The 24,499-nt window shown below is 37.9% G+C and overlaps 1 protein-coding gene across 1 annotated transcript in view; it reads right to left on the reverse strand.

The window, feature by feature from the left end:
• Nucleotides 1-24,499, reverse strand: part of LOC150098029 (uncharacterized) — a 995,665-nt gene that overhangs the window by 297,939 nt on the left and 673,227 nt on the right. The window contains exon 32 of the mRNA XM_090406661.1: nt 9,858-9,911. Within this exon, the coding sequence (XP_090262787.1) occupies nt 9,858-9,911 (54 nt within the window). The remainder of the gene's footprint in view (nt 1-9,857; nt 9,912-24,499) is intronic.

Below are 24,499 nucleotides of genomic sequence, written 5' to 3' on the forward strand. Positions count from 1 at the left end.
TAAAAAAAGAACACAAAAGACATTAAATATAACAATTTTGGTGAAGCAGGCCTCTCAGATCATGTTCTCAACATCCTACACCCAACTGATTGGAAAAGTACCTGCTCTTTACATCATACAAAAACCTGGTATGAAAGAAAATTTAAAGAAGCCTGAAATTCTGATTAACCACCCTAATCTCAACAATAATGGTGGCATAAAAATTCCAAGAATTTGGATGGCACATATTCAGCCTACTTAATATCTAGCATACTTTAGGACTTTAAGCAATTTTCAGGGGCGAATGCTGGTGTTGAAATTCATGATTGCTCTTGTTATCATTCAGGGAGTGAGAGGTGGATTGAAGTCTGATTAGTGGAATTACTGACCATTTAAAACTATATATTTAGAAATTTATGTACATTTAATCATACAAATACAACATTTATTTTACAAATGATATTCTATCTTTTTCAATTTAGTTACTTGTATACAAATTCTACCCTATGGTTTTTCTTTATGAACTGATTAATAACATCGTCATAAAAAGTTGTAACTTAATTTTCCCAAGCAACATGCACGCTTGTAAAGGATGGCTGAAGCTCACTGGCTAGAGCTACTTTGACTGCATATGGCTTGTGTTTAAGATGAAGTGAAGGGAGCAGAAATGGTTATGCATGAATCACAGTGCTGCAGCGAGGACCTGGAAGCTCCCACAACCAAGCAAGCCAAGGTAGCACACAACCCAAAGCTCAATTATTGCCGCACAAGCTTAAGACATCTTCTGTCTACAAAAATAAAATCCTAAATGGAATGCTTATAAATGCATGCATTTATTTACAAATAAATATTACTTCTTTCTCAAGTAAATAGCAAGCATGGAGAATTCACCCCTGTCAATTTTCAGCTTTTATTGGAAACTATTCCATACCAATTGGTTGAAATTTATATGTATAATCACATAGTTGGTTTTTTTTTAATATATATATATATATAAACATGTTGCTCTCCATCTGCTCTAGTTTGACTATCAACTTATCATGCAGTAATCTATCAAAAGCCTTTGCAAAATCTAAGTATATTATTTAGGTGACTGGAAGCAGTCACCTTATTGTAATAAGTGTCCATGGAAGCAGTCACCTTATTATAATAAGTGTCCATGGAAGCAGTCACCTTATTGTAATAAGTAAGAAGATTACTAAAACATCACCTCCCTTTAGCAAATCCATGATGTCCATCAAAGATAATACTATTGTTGTCAACCCAATTCTGGATCCTAGTTCTCACAAGCTTCTACAACAACGTAACTACAACACCTGACACACAGATAGGCCTATAGTTTGATCCCTGAGTTCTATCACCTCCTTTATGAAGTGGCACAATCTTGCCCTCCTTCCACTCCTTAGGAACTTGACCCAGTGCAAGACTCGTATTTTAAAAATATGTCAAGGTCGGTGTCAACTACCTGGCACATTCCTTCAGAATAAGTGGTGATATATTATCATATCCCACAGCCTTATTTACATCTAGTTTGCTCAACTCCCAATACACCTCTTGTTCACTTACAGTCAGTCTCTCTCTCTTCCCCCTCATGAACTGCTCTCAATCTTTCGATGAAGTCACATTCACAAGATTCAAAGACCTTTATGAATTGTTCATTAAGTATCTCCACCACATATTCTGCAGCAGCTGTCTATACCATTTTCTCCAATCAATGTCATTCTTCCATAATCATACTTTTTTTTGCTGGCTACATATCGAAAGAACTCCTTAGGATTCTTTTTGTCTTCATTAGCTAACTGCTGTTCATACCTCTCTTTAGCTACCCTCACCAATCAAGTCACCTGCCTTGCCTGGTCTTTGTAGTCCTCATGGAATTGGTTATTTCCACTTTTCTTATGTTGCCTCCATAATGCCATTTTTCTCTGTCGCATGCTTAATCTCTTTATTCATCCATTTCACACCTACCTTATCTACCCTTCTCACCCTTGAAATACATTTAGACATTGCATCTACTAGATAGTTCTTGAAAATCCCCCAAGCTGCACTGATCTCTTTTCCAGCTAACTCCTCATTCCACACTACACCTGCAAGCTGTCTCCTGAGTTCTTCATAATCACCCGCCCCCCCTTATAGTTCCACATGTATACCCTTTTCTTACAGAGATCCTCACACTGCTGGCAACCACCCAGGTAATCACCTCATGGTCACTCTCACCAATTGGTGGGTGATTTGACACTTCATTTATAATTACATCCTCTGATGAGATGACCAAATCCAAGATCCTCATTCGTCGTCTGTCCACTGTTACATATTGACATACTAAATACTTCTCTTGTTCTGTGCAGGAGTTGGTTTTCTCTATGTAATGTCACAGTTTGTTTTTGTAAAGATTCTGGGAGGCTAGGAAGATCAGATAGCTCATCCATCCTTATTCTATATTGTTTATGAAGTACGTTTTAATTATGTTTTAAGCTGTAAGCTGTTTTTTTTGTTGCTTTTTGTGTGCCAAGACGAAGCCAACAGTAAAGTCGGTGAAACTAGTAGGCTACATCTATGTACAGAATCTCTGACCAATTAAAAACCCAGTTTTATATGTTTCCTTGTAAAGAAACTATGCATCATTGCATAGTTATTCCAAATAGAATTCACAGCCCGAAAACTTGATGCAATATCTAACGAGTTGACAACATCTTTCCCACTTTGGTGAGACTGCAAAATAACTGTTCTTCACATTTCCTTAGTTCATGTAAATTCTTTGGAGACATACTAAAAGTTGAATATATCTTATTAAGAAACACCACAAAATGATTTGTTGTCATAACATCTTTCATTGAATCAGGCACAGCAAGTTCTAAGTGATGATTTATACAGTGCCATGTTAAAATTGTTGGAAAATCTTCTTTCATCAATGTTGTCAATTCTGCTCATTTCCCTAGTATAACTGAGGCCCCATCTGTACCTAATCCAATTAGAATTTCCTGCAGGATTTCTTTTTTCAGACCGTGAATTTCAAGACACTCCATAAGTGAGTTCTTAATGTCCATTGCTTTGGGGCTTTCTAATTGAATTAAATCAAAGAATAGTGTTGTAACATCACCACATTGTACATACAGGGTGCAATAAAGTACACTATGAAAACAGTCTGGTTAGATATGGATGTACTTTCACCCAGAATAGTAGAAATTTTGGTTCTATGGTTTATAATGCTGTCAGCAATTTTGTGTTTCATTTGTTTTGCAATGTGATTCACTATCTGAGTGCATGTCACATTACTATGTAAAGCATGCCCCCACATCTAGCCCATTAAGAATCTGAAGATCAATTAATTTTGGATTATCTATAAAAGGATGATTATGCTTTGCAATATGATATGCAGTGAGAAACACACGGCATGTGATTTCGTGAGCTAAAGAGTTCTGTTCTTCTAGAATGTGTTGCAATGAATTCTCACTTTCAACGAATTCTCAGAAGCAATTCTGCACTTATGTGAGATTTTGTATCTTTATGTTCGTAAATTTTCTTTCTGAGTTTGCTTTTGTTGGCATTGTTTAGACCATTCTCCTTTAATATGTATTAATCCATTTATCCACTCTGATGCTAAGTGAATACCCTGACATGAAGAACTTGCACCTAGGGTCTGTACCTCTGCACATGTTATAAACCCCAAACTTCTGTCCATACAAAATAACCAATTGTATTTAGCTTTGAATGCTATCCACTGGTCAAGTGTCCAGCAAGTCTGCAAATCTTGTCTTTCTTTCAACGTATTAATATTATCGCGTTGCAACTGATGGGAATCCTGTGTTTCTGTGGATTTGTTACAAACTTCTTTCTTTTCAGAAGCTACACACAAAAAAGTTTTGTATTATCACTGTCATCCAAGCTAATTTTCCATTTAAAGAAGGTACCAATGTGCTTATCCATAATTGAAATAGTAAGCCTACATAAACACAAAAATGTTACACGATTTTCTTTGTGCTTCTCACAACACGAGATCTGATACACAACTGCTAATCTGCTGTTCTATTGTTGGTTACTAACTGTTGCTGACAGTGTTGCCAACGAGAAAAGACAAAATATCAATATGAGTCTGTCAAATAGTCAAATTGAAGATCACTAGAATGCCTGATTGTCTTAAATTTTTGATTTTTCGAAAAACTACTCACACAGATAGATACTTGCATGACTCTTCTCATCACTTTCCTCCACAGAAGTTTGGTATTATTTCCACTCTAGCCCATCAAGCAAGATCTCTTATTTCAGTAGGAAAAGACCTTCAAACAGAACTCAACCATCTGAAAAGCACATTTTTAAACAACGGTTATTCTTCTCGAAGCATCACTAAACATCTACATTCACGTATCCAACCTCAACAAGAAGATAACTCTAATCCTATTACTCACATCCAATTGCCGTTCATAAGCTCTCTATCTCCAAAAATAGCCAAAATAATGAAGCAATTCAACATTAAAACCTACTTCACCACCCTACCAAAGCTTCGTTCTTTTCTGAGTCGCCCCAAACCAAAACACAACCAGCTTCAGTTTCCAGGAGTTTATAAAGTTATCTGCAACCGTGGTAAACCTTATTATGGACAGACTGATAAGTCTATTCCACTACGTCTTGAGGAACACAAGCGTGACATCTCTTACCCATGCAAGCGCACTCTCCAGTCACATTCTTTTCTCTGCTAACTCTAATCTAGAAGAGCTTCAACACCAGATACACTGAAATCTTACTACCAATATCTATAAATGCGGTGATGAACTTGATAGACGTATCATAGAATCAAAAGAGATAGTTCTGGACCCATCACACATAAACAACAATTTAAGCTACAGTTTGCCTGACGCCCACAGTGCAGTGATTGAGTTCTGGCGCTCTCGAATCAGTTGCCACTCATTTACAACTCATGCTAGTCCTGCCACGCAGACACCAGTTCAAATATGACTGTTACCATTCCTATTTTGTTCATTTGAGAAGTCCATGTTTTTTACCTTGTTATTTTTCCAGTTTTTTTGTTATTATTTACACACCTGAAGAAGTCGGCATTCTGACGAAACTAGTCGTGTTATATTAAAGTTTTCTTACCTTTCTCGGTGTTCTTAGTCAGTATAATTATTAATTTTTAAATATGTCTGCAAGCCGAGTCAATACTAGTCACAATATATATATATAGGCAGTCACCGGATTACGGACGAGATACATTCCTGAGAGCGTCTTTATGAATGTAACTTGGATCCCTGATGAACAGCGCATACACGGTAATAAAAATAATAATAATAACAATACTATAATGGCTCATACGTGGCAATAATAATACAGCGTAATACTGTAATAATAATACCCCTGCACTGTAATAATAATTTACAGAAACTATTGTACTCTTTCTTTTAATTCAAACAAACAGAACATACACAGAAGATAGGCTAACATTAATCAGAAAATGATGATGCTGGAGATGGTGGTGGACAGGAGGGAGTGGGTGCTGGAGAATCAGGATCAGATTCTGGTTCTAGAGAGAATGGACCTGGTGCTGGAGAATCAGGATTTGATTCCGTTGCTGGAGGAGGGGAGCTTATCACTGAAGTCAGTTTCTTGAAAAAGGTATCTAGGGTTGTTTGAACAGCCTTTTTCTTTTTTTCATCCTAAATGGCCTTGTAGCAGCTGATGTTCTCACTAACTGCACGGTAAACCTTTGTAAACAATTCAATGTTAGAATTTTCCTCCTCAAGCTTAGCAAATCCTGTTTCAGTGAGACGAAAGGTCTGCTAATTCTTTTGTCATAAGCTTTCTTGACTCTGGATCTTCTGATTCTTAGTGTTCCTGTGTTTCTATCTATCAGCTACTTCTCTATCATCATAAGGTCTTCAATGGTTAATTCTTGTGAATGGGACTGCACCAAGTCAATGACATCATTTTCATTCATGTCCAATTGCCACTATCTGCCACAGCTTTTCTGGCTTCGGTGATGTCTATGAAGCTACGAAAATCATCACAAAATTGAGGGCACAGTTCCTGAGTTATTAATTTAATTATTTAATTAGTAATTATCCTTATAGGGAGCCTGTTCATATGTACAGAACGCTGTAAGTCAAGTCGTCCAGAACCCTGGAACCGCCTGTACATATAAAAATATAGAAAACTATATAAAATAATAAAAAAATGAAGAAAAGTTTAGTCTGCTTATGATACTAAATGTTTACTACTTTTCATAGGCAGAAAATCCATTATAAAATACAAAAAAATATTCTTTCAAAAAGTATTACACTGTTCAAAAATTTTTTTGAACAGTGTAATACATTTAAGTTAAGGGGATAAAAATCCCCTTATTGTTTTTCAGCCAGTAAGTGAAACTAAGATCGAACACTACGATCTGTAACGTTTCATGCCGACGAACTGTCAGCGTATCCAAGCGTAAGTGACCACTTGGTAGTGCCACACCACGGCAACTCTTTCAGATTAGAGTTTTTGTTGTAAAAAAGGTCTATGTCAATTCCACACAGGAGGGGGTATCCTGAGAACCTGGGCTGCGAAGGCTTACACCGAGGCGGTGCAGCTCCTTGTGGGCTGCATCACCCAGGCCAGGCTCTGCCCCCGCTCTTCTCAGTATTAAACTGGTCATTCAGGTTGAAATTTCAGAATTTACCTAGTTTCTTACAAATTGTCATATGTAATTTTTAATGTTATTTACTAGTTCCTCTTTTTCATGTGGTGCTTCTTTCATTTGTTTTTCCCCACTTTCCTCGGACAGACACCTGAAGAGGTGACTGACCGGGGAAAGCTGAAAAGAACGGATGGAGGGAGATAATGTCGAAGATCTGCTTGGTGCTGACATTTAAGTCAGGCCAAGTAGATCGACTGAGGCCTCTTTTAACTATCTACTACTATCCACTCTATCTTTTCTCCTCCTCTCTCACTATCAAGCTGACTCTCAGCACAACTTTTTTTAAATCTAAAGAGGCCAGTGATGAAAGGCATGAACTCCCATTCTAGCTACTCACTGATGAGACCTCAAAAAAGGTTGAAACCGGTCTGGGTAGTGACCTCTCCTCATAATGTAAAACAGTACTACATCTCTTAAGAGCTGTGTTTTACATTATGAGAAAATATCAAGAACAGTGAGGAAGCTTGCTTCACCTTTACAACGAGTTGCCGTGGTGTGGCACTACCAAGTGGTCACTTACGCTTGGATACGCTGACAGTTCGTCGGCATGAAACGTTACAGATCGTAGTGTTCGATCTTAGTTTCACTTACTGGCTGAAAAACAATAAGGGGATTTTTATCCCCTTAACTTATATCAACCTCGCCAGAAAAAAATAGCCTTTTGGCTTTTCATCGTAGTTATAGTGTAATACATTATTTATAAAAAATCTGTTTCTAGAAACAAAACTTAGAGTATGGTGAAGTTATTAACAGTTAGGAAAAATTCAGTATAATTCAAGAAGTTTTATGTAATTTTTATGGTCCTTGATGAATGTCACAACAAATGATATTTACCTCTAGAAGTGAATGAAGGGTTGATGAATCAGATTAGCTCATGTTTATATATGGTTGCAAGTTGTCATCAATTGAACTTGCAGACTATAGGACTACAGGAAATGAAGGAATTTCTTTTGATGGCAACATACATCTATGAATTCTCTGCAGTATTATTATTAGCATTATTATTGTCCTAAGATCCCTTGGAGTCAGACACTCAACTAGGAGGTCCCTTTTTACATACACACAGCTCATCACCCCCATGCCTTAAACACATTCACATTCTCTGCAGATACCACATTCTCAGGCAATGCATTCCAATCATTCACAACTCTTCACGCAAAAAAATTTGCTTCTCACTCCCTCTTTATATAGATTCCAAGTATGACCTCTTGTTCTCCCCCATTTTCCAACCTCTTCAACATTAATCGTATAACAACCCCCTTGCCAACTTGTCTCTATCATATCATCCCCTTTCCCTCCTATCCACTAGACTCTGTAAACAGTATCTTCTCAATCTTTCTTTATATTCAACAAAATGGTTTATATTCCAGAAATCAAAAACTATTTTAGTCAATTGCCCCTGGGCCATCTCCAACATCTCTTCATCCTTTTGAAAACCAGATGACCAAATCTGTGCACATATATGGTCCATATGTTACCTAATTAGAGCCTTATATAATGCATCTAGAATCTCCTTAACATGAGATTCTTAATGATTAGACCTCTCTGTATTACTGACCTCACTCACCTATGATTGAACTGCTCACATCACCATTTTATCATCCAGTTTAATAAACACTTTCTCCATATAGAGGGACCATAAAAATCGCATGTCATTGCTCCCTCTAAAATGGCCATAAACATTAAAAGTGGCCTGCTTGGAATGAACAGTGCAATAAATAGTATAGAATTGTCAGCTGCTGGAGAAATCAGCAAAAATGCATTGAATGATTCATCTTTCATTTGCATATTCTTAAATGGTCAGAATGATTATATAGTATGGCACAAAAAAAAAAAAAAAAAACGTACCAAATAACTATGATATACGTTATGGAGTAAACGGGTTCATTAACAAGGAAGTATATGTTTACACCTGATGAATGATATGGACATCCACAATTATTGGTAGAATCTTGGTTGAATAAAGCAATAAAGCATTAATGATGGTAGACTACATGTCCGAAACAGGCACCTTATCTTTCAAGACAGGTTTCGTAATGCATGTGAAGGTTCTCTGTCACCTTGGAGAATAAGGGTGGGTATGTCTGCTGGACGTATCATGTCATTTTATCCCTTATTCCTTAGTTTATCAAAGTTTGAAGGTAGAATACCTGTTCCTTCAACACATACCAAATGAAGGCATCAAGTGATGTGAGATTGGGAGAACGTAAAGGATATGGAAATTCTGTGAACCTCAAAATGAGCCTGCCGGGGAAGTGTTCTGATAAATAGGCTCTAGAACCACATGATGGGAGAGGTTGCTCTGTCCTGTTGGAATATGCACGAATGGAATGTATTTTTTTTGCATGACACATTCTATGCAAATCCTGGGTGAACAGAACCAACACACTCTAAATATAGTATTAGCTATTCAAGGTCACAGTTGCACATCCCTCTTCAGTGAAGTAGGGATCAATTATGCTATGGCTGGAAACTGCACACCATGCGCTGACCTTCTACAATACACAATAATAATAAAAAAATTCAGGTCTTGATAAACCAAGAAACCTGCAGGTTAATCTGCTTACATGACTACTTAGATGGATATGTGCTTCGTCCAAGAAACAGACATTATGGAGGAAGGATGGATCTTCATAGACATTGGCCAGCATGCATGCATAGGTTCCCACGGTGCAGCATAATCCATTGCTGTTAAACATCTGAATCATGTACGAAAAGGCACCCAGCTTCTTAAGAATCCTCTGCCTTAGTATCCCAAGTTTTAACCCAAGTCTGCACAGTTAGCCAAGTGGCTATGTATTTCTCAACCATATACGAGTGTCCTGGGTTCGATTCCCATTGCTGACGAGTGGAGCTTAGGATCTTTCTCAGACATAGCCAAGTTAGTCAGTCTTGGGCGTGGACTGCAGGGTTTTTCTCCCCAGTTTATCTGGGATTTTTTCTCACAAAAGCAGGCAAACCAGCCTTGAGAACATAACACTTCTACAGACATAGGATACAACAGGAGGGATAGTGTCAACCACCTTATCCTCGTATAATGGTTGCGATTATAAGGAATAGAAACCCTCGACACTGTAAAAAAGTAAAAGAAGGAAAGATTAAGAAAGAAAGAAAGTATCCCAAGTTTTATGTAAAAAATAAAAAATGATGCTGTTAATTAATTTTTTTTGATTTATCCTCATATAATAATACAAAGAAAGATTCTTACCATATTTCCAGGTTGACCTACAGGTCCACTTGCACCAGAGGGTCCAACATCTCCCTATGACATATAAGCACAATCACCAAATTACACTATTTAGAAATTTAAGTGGCTTCATAAAAATATTATACCATTCATTACTGTTTCATATCTGATATTTTATGATTAAGATAATATTAAAAATTATACTAATCGCAAAAAATAAAATAAAAGTAATCATTGTCATATATTAAGAGGTGTTTTCCCTCTCTTTCCCTCAATCTCCCCCCTGCACACATCTTCTTTATTATTTTTTCTTTCTTTCTTTCTTTTTTTTTTGCAGGAAGCAGAACAGAAAACCAAAAATGATTCCCAGATCTCCCTCAAACCTGTTGAACTAGTCTAGATTCAAAGCAGTGATTAAAACTCAATGGCATGGTTTAAACTTCTAAGAATCATTTCAAATAACATACACATTCTCCAGAGAATAAACTCATATTTGGCATATCCAGGAGTGCACAGAGCATTATGAATAAAGCACTAACTGACATGCAAGTTGTCAAGTTACCAACTTGCAAGTTATCAAAGTTATAGCAAATCAGAAGTAGCAAATTCTGCCTTGAATATCCCAACAACACCCAAGTCAGATGAAGGACAAACAATATTGTTTAGAAATGCTTCACATCTAAAAAGCCATTTTCAGTCACCAACAGCAACAAGGCTTCCTCAAAACCTCAATAAGTATGGTTGTATTATGTTTCCACTGCATACTATTAGTAACTGTGCTTTTGATATGTACATTTGTACTTCAAGATGCTGATTTGAATCCAGCAAAAATCAGCAGATTTAATAAATTCATAGCTTATTTTGTCAAAATATGGTGTTGTTATTTATTTAAAAATTACCATAATTCATGAGATCATTTATAACCAAGACAACATGAATAGTAATAATAATAATAGTGATGATGGACAAGGCCCTGAAATTCAGGGGTGACATTGCAAAAGTTGCGAAGATGTCAAATCGGATAACGGCAATGATGCGAAGGATGTGACATGCAGAAATAGAGAGGTTATAAGGCCTTGATCAGGTCTCGTATGGGTTATTGTGGACAGATTTGGTTGCAGGGTTTTCATGGTGACAAGGATATGTTGGAAAGGGTCCAGAGAAGATTCACAAAGGTAGTCAGTGTTCTTTGGAATGTGGGGTACTAGGACAGATTGAGAGAATGTAAGTTGCAGAGCCTCGTGAATAGGAGGAAGAGGGGAGGGGGGGATATGATTGAGACATATAAGCTAGTCACGGATTGTTATCAGGTTGACATGGAGGAGATTTTTCATAGAATGGAGAGGAAATATTACAAGAGGCCATCACTGGAAACTGTATAAGGAGGGTATGAGGAGTAGGTTCTTTGCATGGAGAGTGGTTAGTGAGTGGAATGCATTGCCTGAGGGTGTCACGAATGTAGACACACACTCAATCAGTTTAAACCATGGTTGGATGAGCATTGTGTGCAAAAGAGTATACCTCCCACAATGAGTCTCCGACACCATGGAGGTCAGATGTTAATTATAATAATAATAATATTATTACCAAAAATAATGATGCATGAGACACAATAGCATGAATGAATGCAGATTAACATTACTATTATTATTAGGGTATCTCCATGGAGTCAGTAGACTCATCGCAGGAGACCCAAACTATCAAAACAATATCTATCATACCTCTTCTTGAATTCATTTACAAATGAAGAACTCACAATTGAGTCAGGCAATGCATTCCACTCATTCACCAACCTTCAGGTGAAAAACCTTGTTCTCACACCCTTGTTAACCACACTTTTCCTTAATTTCCAGGGATGACCTCTTGTTCTTCCATCACTATCACACAGTGAAAATATTTACCCTGCATCAATCTTATAAAAACCTTTTAGTAATTTAAATGTTTCTATCATATCTTCCCCCTCTTCTCCCTATCAACCAACCTCTGCAAACCACAAGCTCTGAATCTATCAATGTAGGGAGCATTTTTTACATCATTCACCAACTTAGTTACTCTCCTCTGAACCTTCTCCACAACCTCCTCATCTCCAAGGAATCCAAATGACCAGACTTGAGCACAGCAATCCAACTGTAGAAGTAGCAATGCTTTATAAAGGGGAATAATAACCTCTTTATCTCTGGATGTTAGTGTGTTCCTCAATAACCAAGTAATCCTATGTGCAATCATTGACACCTTAGCAATGTGTCCCCTGAACTTCATCTCCCTATCTGCCAACACCCCTAAGTCCCTAGCCACATCAATCTCTTGGAGTACCATTCCATCAATGTAGTACACAGCTGGTAATCTTTTAATTCCAAAATGCATAACTTAACTTTACACTTTTCAACATTGAACTGACATCCATTACCTTTGCTCATTTTGCCAGCTTATTTAAATCATCCTGCAAACTCTCAACATCAGCTTGATTTTTTATTGCACTATCTAACTTTGCATCATCAGCAAACAACCGAATATCTCCCTTTAGGCCATTTCCTATATCATTTATGTACAAATTACACAATAACGGCCCAAGCACAGAGCCCTGGTCACCTGCCTCATCCTGAATTCTGCTCCTCCATACACTACTTTCTGGTATCTCTCCATGAGCCATTCTCTTATCCATATCACCAGTTTAGTATCCATCCCCCATCTGCTCTAATTTGTGCAATAGTATTTCATGGGGTATCCTGTCAAAAGCCTTAGCAAAATCCAGAAGTACCACTGTGTAGCCATTTCCCTTGTGTCCAACTCTGATAATCCACCCATTCTTGAATTCTGTCCTTAACCAACTTTTCCAATACTTTTACCACCACTCCCGAGATGGTGATTGGTCTGTAATTAACTACCGCAGTCTCAGTCTTACAGCCACCTTTATGCAAAGGAACCACTTTGCCTTCCTTCCACGACCTAGGGCCCATACCAGAGTTCAAATTTAAGTTAAATGACCAAGTAAGAGGCATAGACAATTCCTTTGAACATTCATGCAACACCCAAGCTGATATTCTATCTAAATCTACAGCAGTGGTTGCATTTAAATTCTGCAATATACGAAGTACTTCTGATTTATTAACTTCAATTCTCATATTAGTTATTGCTACAGGTACAGAGATATCCTCACTTGGGTGACAGACATTTGAAAAGTGATCACTCAGTAACTCTACTATTACATCTGAATTGGTCAACTCAATACTATCAGCACCCACTAAGGTTATCCTTCCAAAGTCATTCTTCCTTTTACTTGCTACACAGCAGAAGAACTCTTTGGGATTACCCTTGATCTCCTTGGCTAAGGTCTTCTCACAATCTGATTTAGAATTTCTTACTATGATGGTAACCTTCCTAACTTGAGCCTTGTACTGCTGATGGGTGTACTGATCGCCTTTCTCCTTGTAAATTCTCCATAACATTTTATTTTTTTTTGTAGATCAAGCCCTATACTACTACTCATCCATCTAATACCTACCTTGTTTGTCTTCATTCCGAAGCTTGTCATAATTACCTAACCTGTAGTTGTATGTAGTTATATGTGTGTCAATAATGCATGATCACTCTCACCAACTGGAGGTAACGAGGACACCTTACTTATGCATATATCCTCTGAACCTATGACCAGATCCAACACTCTCACACCACGAGTCCCTTCAGGTATGTGCTGTTTCAAGTAATTACTCGTAGAAGGTGTATGAATTTCATTTCCTTTTTGCCACGTGATATTTCCTCCTTCCAAATGATATCACCATAATTAAAATCCCCCATAATAATCACTAAACCTGCACTCATTGCACTAATTTGCTGATGCATGAATTCAATATCACTCCCTGTACTCCCTGGCCAATAGCAGCAACCAACTGTATATTTGGTTGCGTTGGTCACTATTTCACACCAGACCGCCTCAAATGAACTATCATTCACACGTCTATCCTCTTGATATACTACTTTCTTTGGCTGCAACTCATCAGCTATCATCAGCAGCAGCACTCCTCCACCATTCTATCTTCTCTATTCTGTATCCATCACATTCAATTCCAGTAACTACATCTTCTGCTGACAGCCAAGTTTCACTAATGCCTACAACTTTTGGTGAGATTGCACTGACTAATGCCAAAAATTCTTCCCTCTTATTTCGAATGCTTCTTGCATTGGTATACAAAAATTGCAGATTCCCTTTAGTTCTTGTACCAGCTTTAGAAGTGATATACATTCTACTAATTTCAGTAGTCCCATGCTGATTATTATCCACTCTATTCTTCAAATTATTCCACGAAAAAGAATCAACAAATATACTTTCACTGCATAAGTTTCTCCCTCTTACACTTAACCTTTTCAATTTTAGTTTCCCTGCCCAATTACTTCAACTTGTTCAGAAAACAGTGACTTCTTCAAATGCTTATGACCTTATGTGCAACGCATCTCTTGCATACAGCTGTCTTTTGCCTTGAAACACACTGCAGACATCAACAAATTCAAGGCCTCTTTTTTTGCACATTCTTGCAATTATATCGTTCATTATCATCACTCTTCTACTTAACTCATAATTGTCAAAACGAGGCAGCATGCACACTATCCTCCCTTTGACATTTTTCTTCTTCACGATATTTAACAATGTTCTTAAATCTTTTGCTACCAGATTAATACTACCACTCAGGTCATTTGTATCCACCATAACTATCATCTTTTCTGCATCATGCCCTTGCTAAAGTCACTCTCTCTGTTGTTCTCCCAGACAAGCACTCCTCAGGCATACCACTCTCCATACCCTTAATCATTGAATCACCATATATTAAACCACTCATAACTTCATTCAAACCCAAACAATTGTCACACACGGCTTCATTTTCTACACTATTCAGCATGACTCTCCCAGTTTCATTTCCTTCCCTCACCACTCTTTTACTTACTCCCTCACCACTCTTTTACTTACTCCCTCACTTTCACAACATCTCATTTCTTCTAGACCTCTTGTGCTTTCATTCTGTTGACTCCCAATTACTTCCATACTATTCATTACTGCATCATTCACCAAAGACTCTCCCTTACTTAAACCTGTTCTAGTTACAGCTAAAGTAATCTCCGTAGTCCTAATTTCTCTATTCAACACATTTAACTCAGTCTTAATATCCTGAACCTCCTTACTGAGCACTTCCAATTCCTCTTGCAGGAGATGATGGTCGCTTTTCATTTTCATGAACTCCTGCTGAAGCTCTTCTGCTGTGGTCCCGACATTTGCTTCCATTCCTAATCTCTCTAGTCTATCTAGACACGTTTCACATATTATCATTTTCATTCTTCTCATTTAGCCAAGTCTACAGATCTTTCACATTTTTCGGTGCATACATATAGCAGTTTCTGCAATGCATCCACTGTGAAAAATCCAAGGCAGAGCTAGACTTTTGTACAGAAGTCCTCCATGCCACTGACGTACGTTTCTTTATGGAAGCTGAAATAGTGCAACAAAATCACAGAAACTTAACAATAATAAAATGTGAGGTAAAGATATTATTACATGTACATCACCAATGTACTAATTATCATGTAATCAAGAGAGGTGTAAACTATGTAAATAACCATTATTTACACAATGCCTATCTTTCCTTAAACCAGGTGACGGGTCGAGTGGATGTGCAGAGATATAAACAAGAGTTGCAAAAAGATAAAACATTGTTCTAGTAGCAAAGCTTATACATTGGTCAAATATAACTGGTAATTAGTTTACAGAATTAACAATGCATATAAAGTATATTAATTAAAGATAACTTTAATAAATAACTTCTATATTTCAGCAACATCACGCTGCCATCTTCAGGAACATAAAGATATGGTATGTGCACGCAGGCGCTAACAAAAGCAAATGAGGATACCCACCATAGAATTCGTTGGAAGAAAACAAAAATAATACACCGCAGCAAGTTTAAATACGAAAGATTATTCAAGGAATCTTCAGCAACTCTAAAAAATGTTCCTAACCTCAACAAATTTGGGTGCATGAAACTACCCCAAATTTGGGAGACCTACATTTTGAGAACTTCAGCCCAACTGCCAAGACAACCAAATTAGCCCACCAGAGGGCACCATTAGGACTTTAGGAACAATATTAGTTTCTTGCTTTCTTCCTCATTTGCTTTTGTTAGTGCCTGCGTGAACATACCATATCTTTATGTTCCTGAAGATGGCAGCGTGACGTTGCCGAAATATAGAAGTTATTTATTAAAGTTATCTTTAATTAATATACTTTATATGCATTGTTAATTCTGTAAATTAATTACCAGTTATGATAAACCATTGTGGAAGGAATATAAAAAAAAGTGATCAGTATACTCACGAGCAGTACAAAGTGCAAGCAAGAATGGTGATTAGTATACTCAGAAAGGTCAAATCAGTTTATGAGAAAAAAATTAGCTAAGCAGGCAAAAGTAAATTCAATTTTTCCATTATGCAGCAAGTAAGAGGAAGAATAACTATGAAAGGATGAATGATTTTAATAAATGCTGATGAGAAGATGGGAACAGAAACAAAACAAACAGTTGAGATACTGACTCATCACTTTGCAAAGATGTGGTGAAGATTTTGCACTTTGGACCTACCCTATATCAATATCAATATGAATATTGATAACGATATAGGGTATCTATAAAAATATCAATATGAATACAGCAATGGAAATGGATAGCTTGTTGGCCCATGTGCTACATGAATGTTCAAGAGAACTGGCAGTGCCTCTGAGGAAGATGTTTGATCTATGTCTCAGTTCTGACAATGTTCCAAAGGAGTGGAAAGAGAGTAAGATAGTTTGTTTACATAAAAGTGACTCAAGTTGCTGGTCTGGTTGGTCAAGTGGTTAGCATATCCGCTTTCCAGCCAAAAGGCTGCGGGTTCAAATCCCGCCATGGACATGGATGCTTATGATTGTCTGTGGAAGTGGTGGTTGGCGGTAGATGATGTTGTTGTAGTTGCAGTCAGTTGGTGGATTGAGTAGTGGAGACAGAGAGCTGTAGGGTAGGTCAAAGACTCCCTGGAGGTGTCAAATAACAATAATAATAATAGAATATTCATAGCCCATGGGAACTAGCAAATATGATATCAGTTTTTCAAGGCGCTCTCTTAATTTTTAAGCCGGCCTGGTTGGCCAAGCGGTTAGTGATACTGCTCTCCAGTCAAAAGGCTGCGGGTTTGAATCCTGCCATGGGCATGAATGTTTGTGGTTGTCTGTGAAAATACTAGTAGTGGCAGTTGGCGGTGGATGGCGTTGGTGTAAGTGTGGTTTGTTGCAGTGAATTGAGTGGTGGAAACAGAGAGCTGTAGAGTAGGTGCCCTCTGTCGATGAGTCTTTGGACTCCTTGGAGGTATCAAGTAATAATAATAATAACAAAAGATAGAAGTAGCAAATTACAGATCAATTAACATCTCAGGAGTTCTTGAGATTAACATTTCAACAACTCCTGATCCCAATCTCAGTCAGGAGTGGTTAAAATATTGGAAAAGTTGGTTATAAGTAAAATCCAATAGTTTATAGATGAGAATATTATACCTTCAGTGGGTAGCAAGGCTTTATAAAAGCTTTTTTTTATAAAAGGTTTATAAAAGAAGGATTAAAATTAAAACTAATTTTAATGCTTCCAATATTTCATTTCAGTCACTGAGACATCTTCAGGGATTACAAATAACTTTTGTAACAACACACTCAAATGCAATACAATACTAAGTGAAACACAGTGACTCTAAAGTCCTATCTTGATGGTGCACCTCTATGGGCGTATGTAGATGGCCTAGGATGTAACATGGGATCTCCAATAACTAATGTTTCCCAAATTTTGGGAAGTTTTATGCAACTATATTTATTTAAATTTGGTTGATTTCTGAGTGCTGCTGCAGATTCTAAAAACAGTCTTTCTTTTTTTAAATTTGTTATGGTGGGGAATGGTGGCTTTTCTCCATTAGATCCATGGGTTGTATCCAAAACATGGTCTGCAAGGCCATATTGACCATAGTTGTGATTGCAGATGCATGATTTGTGTTCTTCTAAATGGATGGTTACTCATCTGCCTGTCTGTCTGAAGTAAGCAAGCTTTCAGAAACAGGGTACTGTGGAATGATCCACAGACCTACCACCATATAGGTTGAAGGGGTGTGGATTTTAAAGTTTAGTTGATAGGTGTAAAAGAAGAAACATGATAGAAAGTGATAAGTTATTAAAGGGGTTTAAGATTGATATAAAGGAAATTTTTCAATACATGACAAATAGAGAGAGAACTGGGAGTCACTCATGGAAGCTGTGTAAGAGTGAAGTTAGTAAGGGTGTTGTGGACTAGATTTTTTGCTTTGAGAGTGGTAAGTGAGGGGAAATGGTTTACCAGAATTAGTTGTAAGTGCTCTGACAGTGAATGAGTTCAAGGAGAGATATGATAGGTATATTGAGTATCCATAACTAAAAATTCACACATATACCACAATTTGTGGTATACATGTGAATTTTTAGTTATGAATACTCCACAAGTTTCACTATATAATAGGTATTGAGCATATTAGTATACATCTCTCACAATGAGTCTTCTGACTCTATGGAGATATGCATATAATAACAATAAACATTTTACTGACAAAGCACTAATGACCACCTTCAGCAACCTATTGTACTCATTCACTACTTTACAAAAAATCTAGTCCTCACATTCTTATTAACCACAGGCTTATATAACTTCCATGGGTATCTCCTTGTTCTCTTCCATCCAGTCATGTACAGGAAAATTTCTATAGCATCTATGTAGAAAGGAGCATCAGGCTAACTACCCTGAGCCAGAAATCATGTAGGAGTTAGATAAGCAACATCATTAAGCAGAAGTTGTGGACAAAGAAAGAGTTGTAGAATTTTTAAAAAAAAAGTAATCAGGAAGCAAATGAACAATACAAGACACAGAAGGAAGTTGAAGTATGATAAAAAGGCAATAGCTAATTATGAGCAGAAGCTTACTGATGAGACCAAAGAATATTTCTACACTTCTTTTGTTATGTGACAAGTAAAAGGAAGAATGAATTTAATAAGTGTTGATGGTAGGAAAGTACCAGCAGTAAATGAAAGCTGAGTTACTGAAGATTATCCCAGAAAAAAAGGCATAGCATCCAATTGACAATACTGCAGTGCTAAATGTGACACTTGTTAATGTGAAATAGAGATATATTATTATTATTATTAAACAAGACCTCATGGAGTCAAAGACTCATCTAGGAGGTCCTTTTATCTCACACACATCTCATCATACCGGGTCTTAAACACATTCAAACTCCCTGCAGACACCACACTCTCAGGCAAGGCATTCCAATCATTCACAACTCTGCACGAAAAAAACCTGCCTCTCACTCCCCTACTCACACCCTCTTTATACAGTTTCCAGGGATGACCTCTGGTTCTCCCCTGATCTCCCACTATTCTCTGTAGAACTTCTCCACCATTGATGCTATAACAACCCCTTACCAACTTGTAGGTCTCTATCATATCTCCCCTCTTCCTTCTCTCCACTAGACTCTGCAAATTACATCTTTTCAATCTTTTCTCATACTTGACATTCCAGAGGTCAGAAACTACCTTAGTCAGTCGCCTTTGGACCCTTTCCAACATCTCTTCATCCTTCTGAAAACCAGGTGACCAAATCTGGGCACAATAGTCCATGTGTGGCCTAATCAAAGCCTTATACAATGGAACAAGAATCTCCCTACTTCTACACGTCAGTGTCCTCCGCATCATTCCCAGAAGTCTTTGTGTTGTCTTCACAATTTTGGCGATGTGTCCCCTAAATTTTAGATCCTTATCCACTATCACCCCCAGATCTCTTATTTCTTCTACTTCCAACAATATATTCTCATCAAGCATAAATTCTGCATCCCATCTTTGTTTTCCAAATTTTAAAACCTTACATTTTGCAACATTGAACTCACATCCCCATTTGCTTACCCAATCACTCAATTTATTCAAGTTTTCTTGCAAGGCCACAACATCTTCACTACTCTTTATGGTTCGTCCCAACTTTGCATCATCTGCAAACAACTGAATATCTCTATCCAAATCTTCGCCAATATCATTAATATACAAGTTAAATAGTAATGGCCCTAAAACAGATCCCTGAGGCACTCCACTAGTGACTTTCCTTTTCCTGGATATTGCACTCCCATACACAACTTGTTGATACCTATCAGATAGCCAGTCTCCAATCCAATGCACTAATCTAATATCCAACCCCATCTGCTCTAGTTTAACTGTCAACTTATCATGAGGTACTCTATCAAAAGCTTTTGTGAAATCCAAGTATATTACTGTGTATCCTTCTCCTCTGTCCAAGGAAGTAGTCACTTTATTGTAATAAGTAAGTAGATTACTAAAACACGACCTTCCTTTAGCAAATCCATTCTGTCCATCAAAGATTATACCATTGTTTTCAACCCAACTCTGGATCCTAGTTCTCACAAGCTTCTCCAACAACTTAACCACAACACCTGACACACAGATAGGCCTATAGTTTGATGCTTGAGTTCGATCACCTCCTTTATGAAGTGGCACAATCTTGCCCTCCTTCCACTCTTTAGGGACTTGACCAAGTGCAAGACTCGTATTAAAAAAATATGTCAAGGCAGGTGTCAACTCTCTGGCACATTCCTTCAGAATACGCGGTGATATATTATCAAGTCCCACAGCCTTATTTACATCTAGTTTACTCAACTCCCCAAACACCTCTTGCTCACTTACAGTCAGTCTCTCCTCCCCATCATCAACTGCTCTTAATCTCTCCATGAAGTCACATTCACAAGATAGAAAGATCTTTATGAACTGCTCATTAAGTATCTCCACCACACATTCTGCAACAGCCGTCTTTATACCATTTCCTCCAATCAATGTCATCCTTCCATAATCATTCTTTCTTTTGCTGGCTACATATCGAAAGAACTCCTTAGGATTCTTTTTAGCTTCATTAGCTAACTGCTGTTCATACCTCTCTTTAGCTACTCTCACCAACCAAGTCACCCTCCTTGCCTGGTCTTTGTAGACCTCATGAAATTGGTTACTTCCACTTCTCTTATGCTGCCTCCACAATGCCCTTTTTCTCTGTATTGCATGCTTAATCTCTTTATTCATCCATCTCACACCTACCTTATTTAACCTTCTCACGCGTGGTATACATTTAGACATTGCATCCACTAAATATTTTTTGAAAATCCCCCAAGCTGCATTGATCTCTTTTCCAGCTAATTCCTCATTCCATGCTACACCTGCAAGCTGTCTCCTGAGCTCTTCATAATCACCCCCCCCCCCTTGTAGTTCCACATATACCCTTTTTTCACAGGGGTCCTTGCACTGCTGGCAACCACCCAAGTAATCACCTCATGGTCACTTTCACCAATTAGTGGATGATTTGATACCTCATTGATAATTACATCCTCTGATGAGATGACCAAATCCAAGACCCTTGATCCTCGTGTGCCCTCTGTTACATACTGTCTGAGATAGTTATCCCTCAAAAACTCAAGAAACTCATTTTCTTTAATTCCAGTTGCTATCTCTTCATTCCAGTCTATATTGCCATAATTAAAATCACCCATAATGATCACCCTTTTCTTATTTGCTTGGCTTATTTGACTATACATTTCACTATCACCACCATCCACATTACCAGGTCTATAACAACATCCCACCAAGTATTTGATTCCATTCACCTCCATCTCACACCATACCGCCTCAAAACCACTGGCCCCATTTCCCTCTTGCATCTCTACCTTGTATGGACATAACTCTTTCTCTATCATCAATAGCACTCTCCCTCCCTTTTTACCTCTTCTATCCTCACGAAACGCATCATACCTTTCCATCTCTATTCCTGTCAGGATGTCATCCTCATCTAACCATGTCTCACTTATTCCGACAATCTCTGGGTGCACAGACGCAATTAGTGCAACCATTTCATCTGCCTTGTTTCTTATACTTCTAGCATTGGTATACAAACACAACAACTCATTTCTGGATCTACAGCTAGTTCCACTGATACCACTCACTCGATGTGATCTCTCCATGCTGGACTGGGGCCATTTCCCTTTCTGCTTCTTCATTTTAGAACCCTTTGCAATTCCATCTGTTTTCTTTTGATCCCTGATCGTCCCATTACTTTCCTGCCTACACATGCTCTCACCTCCTCTTAGAGCATCCACCTTTCTCACGCTGTGTATCCCTGTCCACCCTGATCCTCCCCGTTTCCCTGCTCCTCTTGCACACCCATTCTCTCATTTTCTATACTCATACCACTCACTTCCCCATTCATTTCCACTCCTTCAATCTCTCCTGTCTTACTCTCCTGCTCTTCCACAACACTCCCCTCTCGATCTGATTCATTCTCTCTATTCACTTCTCCACTTTCCAGCAGCAGTCTCTCCAAGCGACTCACACCATAACCACTCAAATGCAGTCCATCGCTCCCATACAGCTCACTTCGTCCCTCAAACTCATTCCACACATTAACAAACTGTACTCCCATCTCCTCACACATTTCAGCCAGAATATCATTCATAATCCTTGCTCTCCACCTCATTTCACCACAATCATACCTAGGCAGCACACTGACCACCCTTCCTGTCACACTATTCTCCTTTATCTTTCCAAGCAGTCTCCTGACATTCATTTTGACATGCTCTTTGTTCTCTCTCAAATCATTTGTACCAATTAATACAATTAACTCTTTTGCTCGTTCCCGCCTCATATTCAATGCCTCAATCACTCTACTCATTTTACCGCCTGGAAAACATACCTTGTGCATTTTATCCTCTAGCACACCTTTAATAATGGAGTCGCCATACAACGCCACTCGCTCATCTTTTGTTAACTCTTTCATGCCATCATGATTTATTTTAATAGTTTTGACCTGAATTCTCTTAATTTCATTCCGCATCCATTTCATTTCTTGCTTCATCCAATCCAATTCACCTTCCGAACCTCGCAACACATTCACTCTATCATTAAATCTTTCTAACTTTCTAACTCTCGACCCCCTCTTCTCACTTTCCCTCTCATTCATCCTTCTTTGTTTCCGTACTTTCGGTCCACCATATGTCCAACTTTCACTATCATTCTTCTCACTTTCACTCTCACATATCTTTCTCTTGTTTCCGTACTTTCGGACTAACATGCGTCCAACTTTCGCTATCATTCTTCTCACTTTTACTGTCATTCATCTTTCTTTGGTTCAGTACTTTCGTTCCAACATGCGTCCAACTTTCGCCATCAGTCATTCTTTTTTCGCTATCATTCATTCTTTCAATTTTTTTTACTTGCGATTTCTGCATCACGCCATTTCTACATTCATTCGTTCTCTCAATTTCGTTTCTTTCCGCCTCACTTTCGTCCCTCTTAACATCCGTTACGGTTGTCAAATCGCTCTTTTTCTTTTTTCCTGATTTTTTAACATTTGTTTTTTTTACAAACGTGCACTCGCAACACAATCGGTACTAGCACTTTCTGTCATCAACTTCATATTCGCATTCATCAATTCCTCGTTCAGGTCACATTTCGCACACACCCTTCTTCCATCCGCACTAAACATCCACAAATCATTTATGTAATTGAAATCATCGAAAAGATAGATGAATTAAAGGTATTTATGATACTGCAGAACTTAATGCAACTATGACATGAGACTGGATGGAGTAACCATAACTTATTTTAACAGTATTACAACACCAAACAAACTAAATTATAACAAAATATGTTTGTTAACTGACTTATGTTTTGGATTTCAAACCAGCATCTTCAGAGCACATTACATGTTAAAGTCAAGACACGACAATGAGTAAGTGAAACAATTCAAATTTTAACAGACAAAAGATCTAAAGTTCTAATTCAGTGCCCTCTGATGTTATAAAAAAGAAGTATTCCAGCTATGAAGGAGTTGATCTTAAGATAGCAGTCTCCCAAATTTTTGCCAAATTAATGCAACAATACTTGTTCAGGTTAGTAGAACGAGTCATAGCCATTGCTCATGCTAAAAATAATCGTTCTGACCTGTAACAACTTCTACCAAATTGGTTTTCATCCATCTAATCCTGTGTCAAAGGGTGTCCAAAGCATGGTCTGCTAGTTCAGACATATCATAATAATTTTAAAGAATGTATTTTTTTTTTTTTTTTTTTTAACGTTCTCCATCCTGTCTATCCATAATCGATCAAGTCACATGGAACTTCATACACACCAGGATATGCCAGGGGGATAGAGTTTACAGAGTTGCTAATTTAACATCTGATTTAAATATGGTGTGAAGGTCATATTTTATTAGTACATTGGTGTCTGCATGGTTAACCTAGTGGCTGTGTGCTTCGTAACCATATGCCTGGGGAAGGAGTGTCCAAGGTTCAATTCCTGTCGAAGACGTGAGGAGCTTAAGGATCTTCGTCAGCCATAGCCAAGTTAGCCGGTCTTGGGCGTGGACAGTAGGGTTTTCTGCACCAGTTTATCTGGTGTTTTTCATCCCATAAGCAGGCAAATCGGCCCCGTGAACATACACGGATTACAGCCAGGAATACTAACCCAGCCATAGGTCTGATTCATCAGCCTATGCCGGTTCCGGAGCCCGGATAAAATTCGGGGGGACTAGATGGTG

The sequence above is a fragment of the Typopeltis vanoorti genome, chromosome 16 (assembly GCF_054136105.1).
Source record: "Typopeltis vanoorti isolate ZY-2024b chromosome 16, IOZ_Tvanoo_1.0, whole genome shotgun sequence".
Classification (NCBI taxonomy): domain Eukaryota; kingdom Metazoa; phylum Arthropoda; class Arachnida; order Uropygi; family Thelyphonidae; genus Typopeltis; species Typopeltis vanoorti.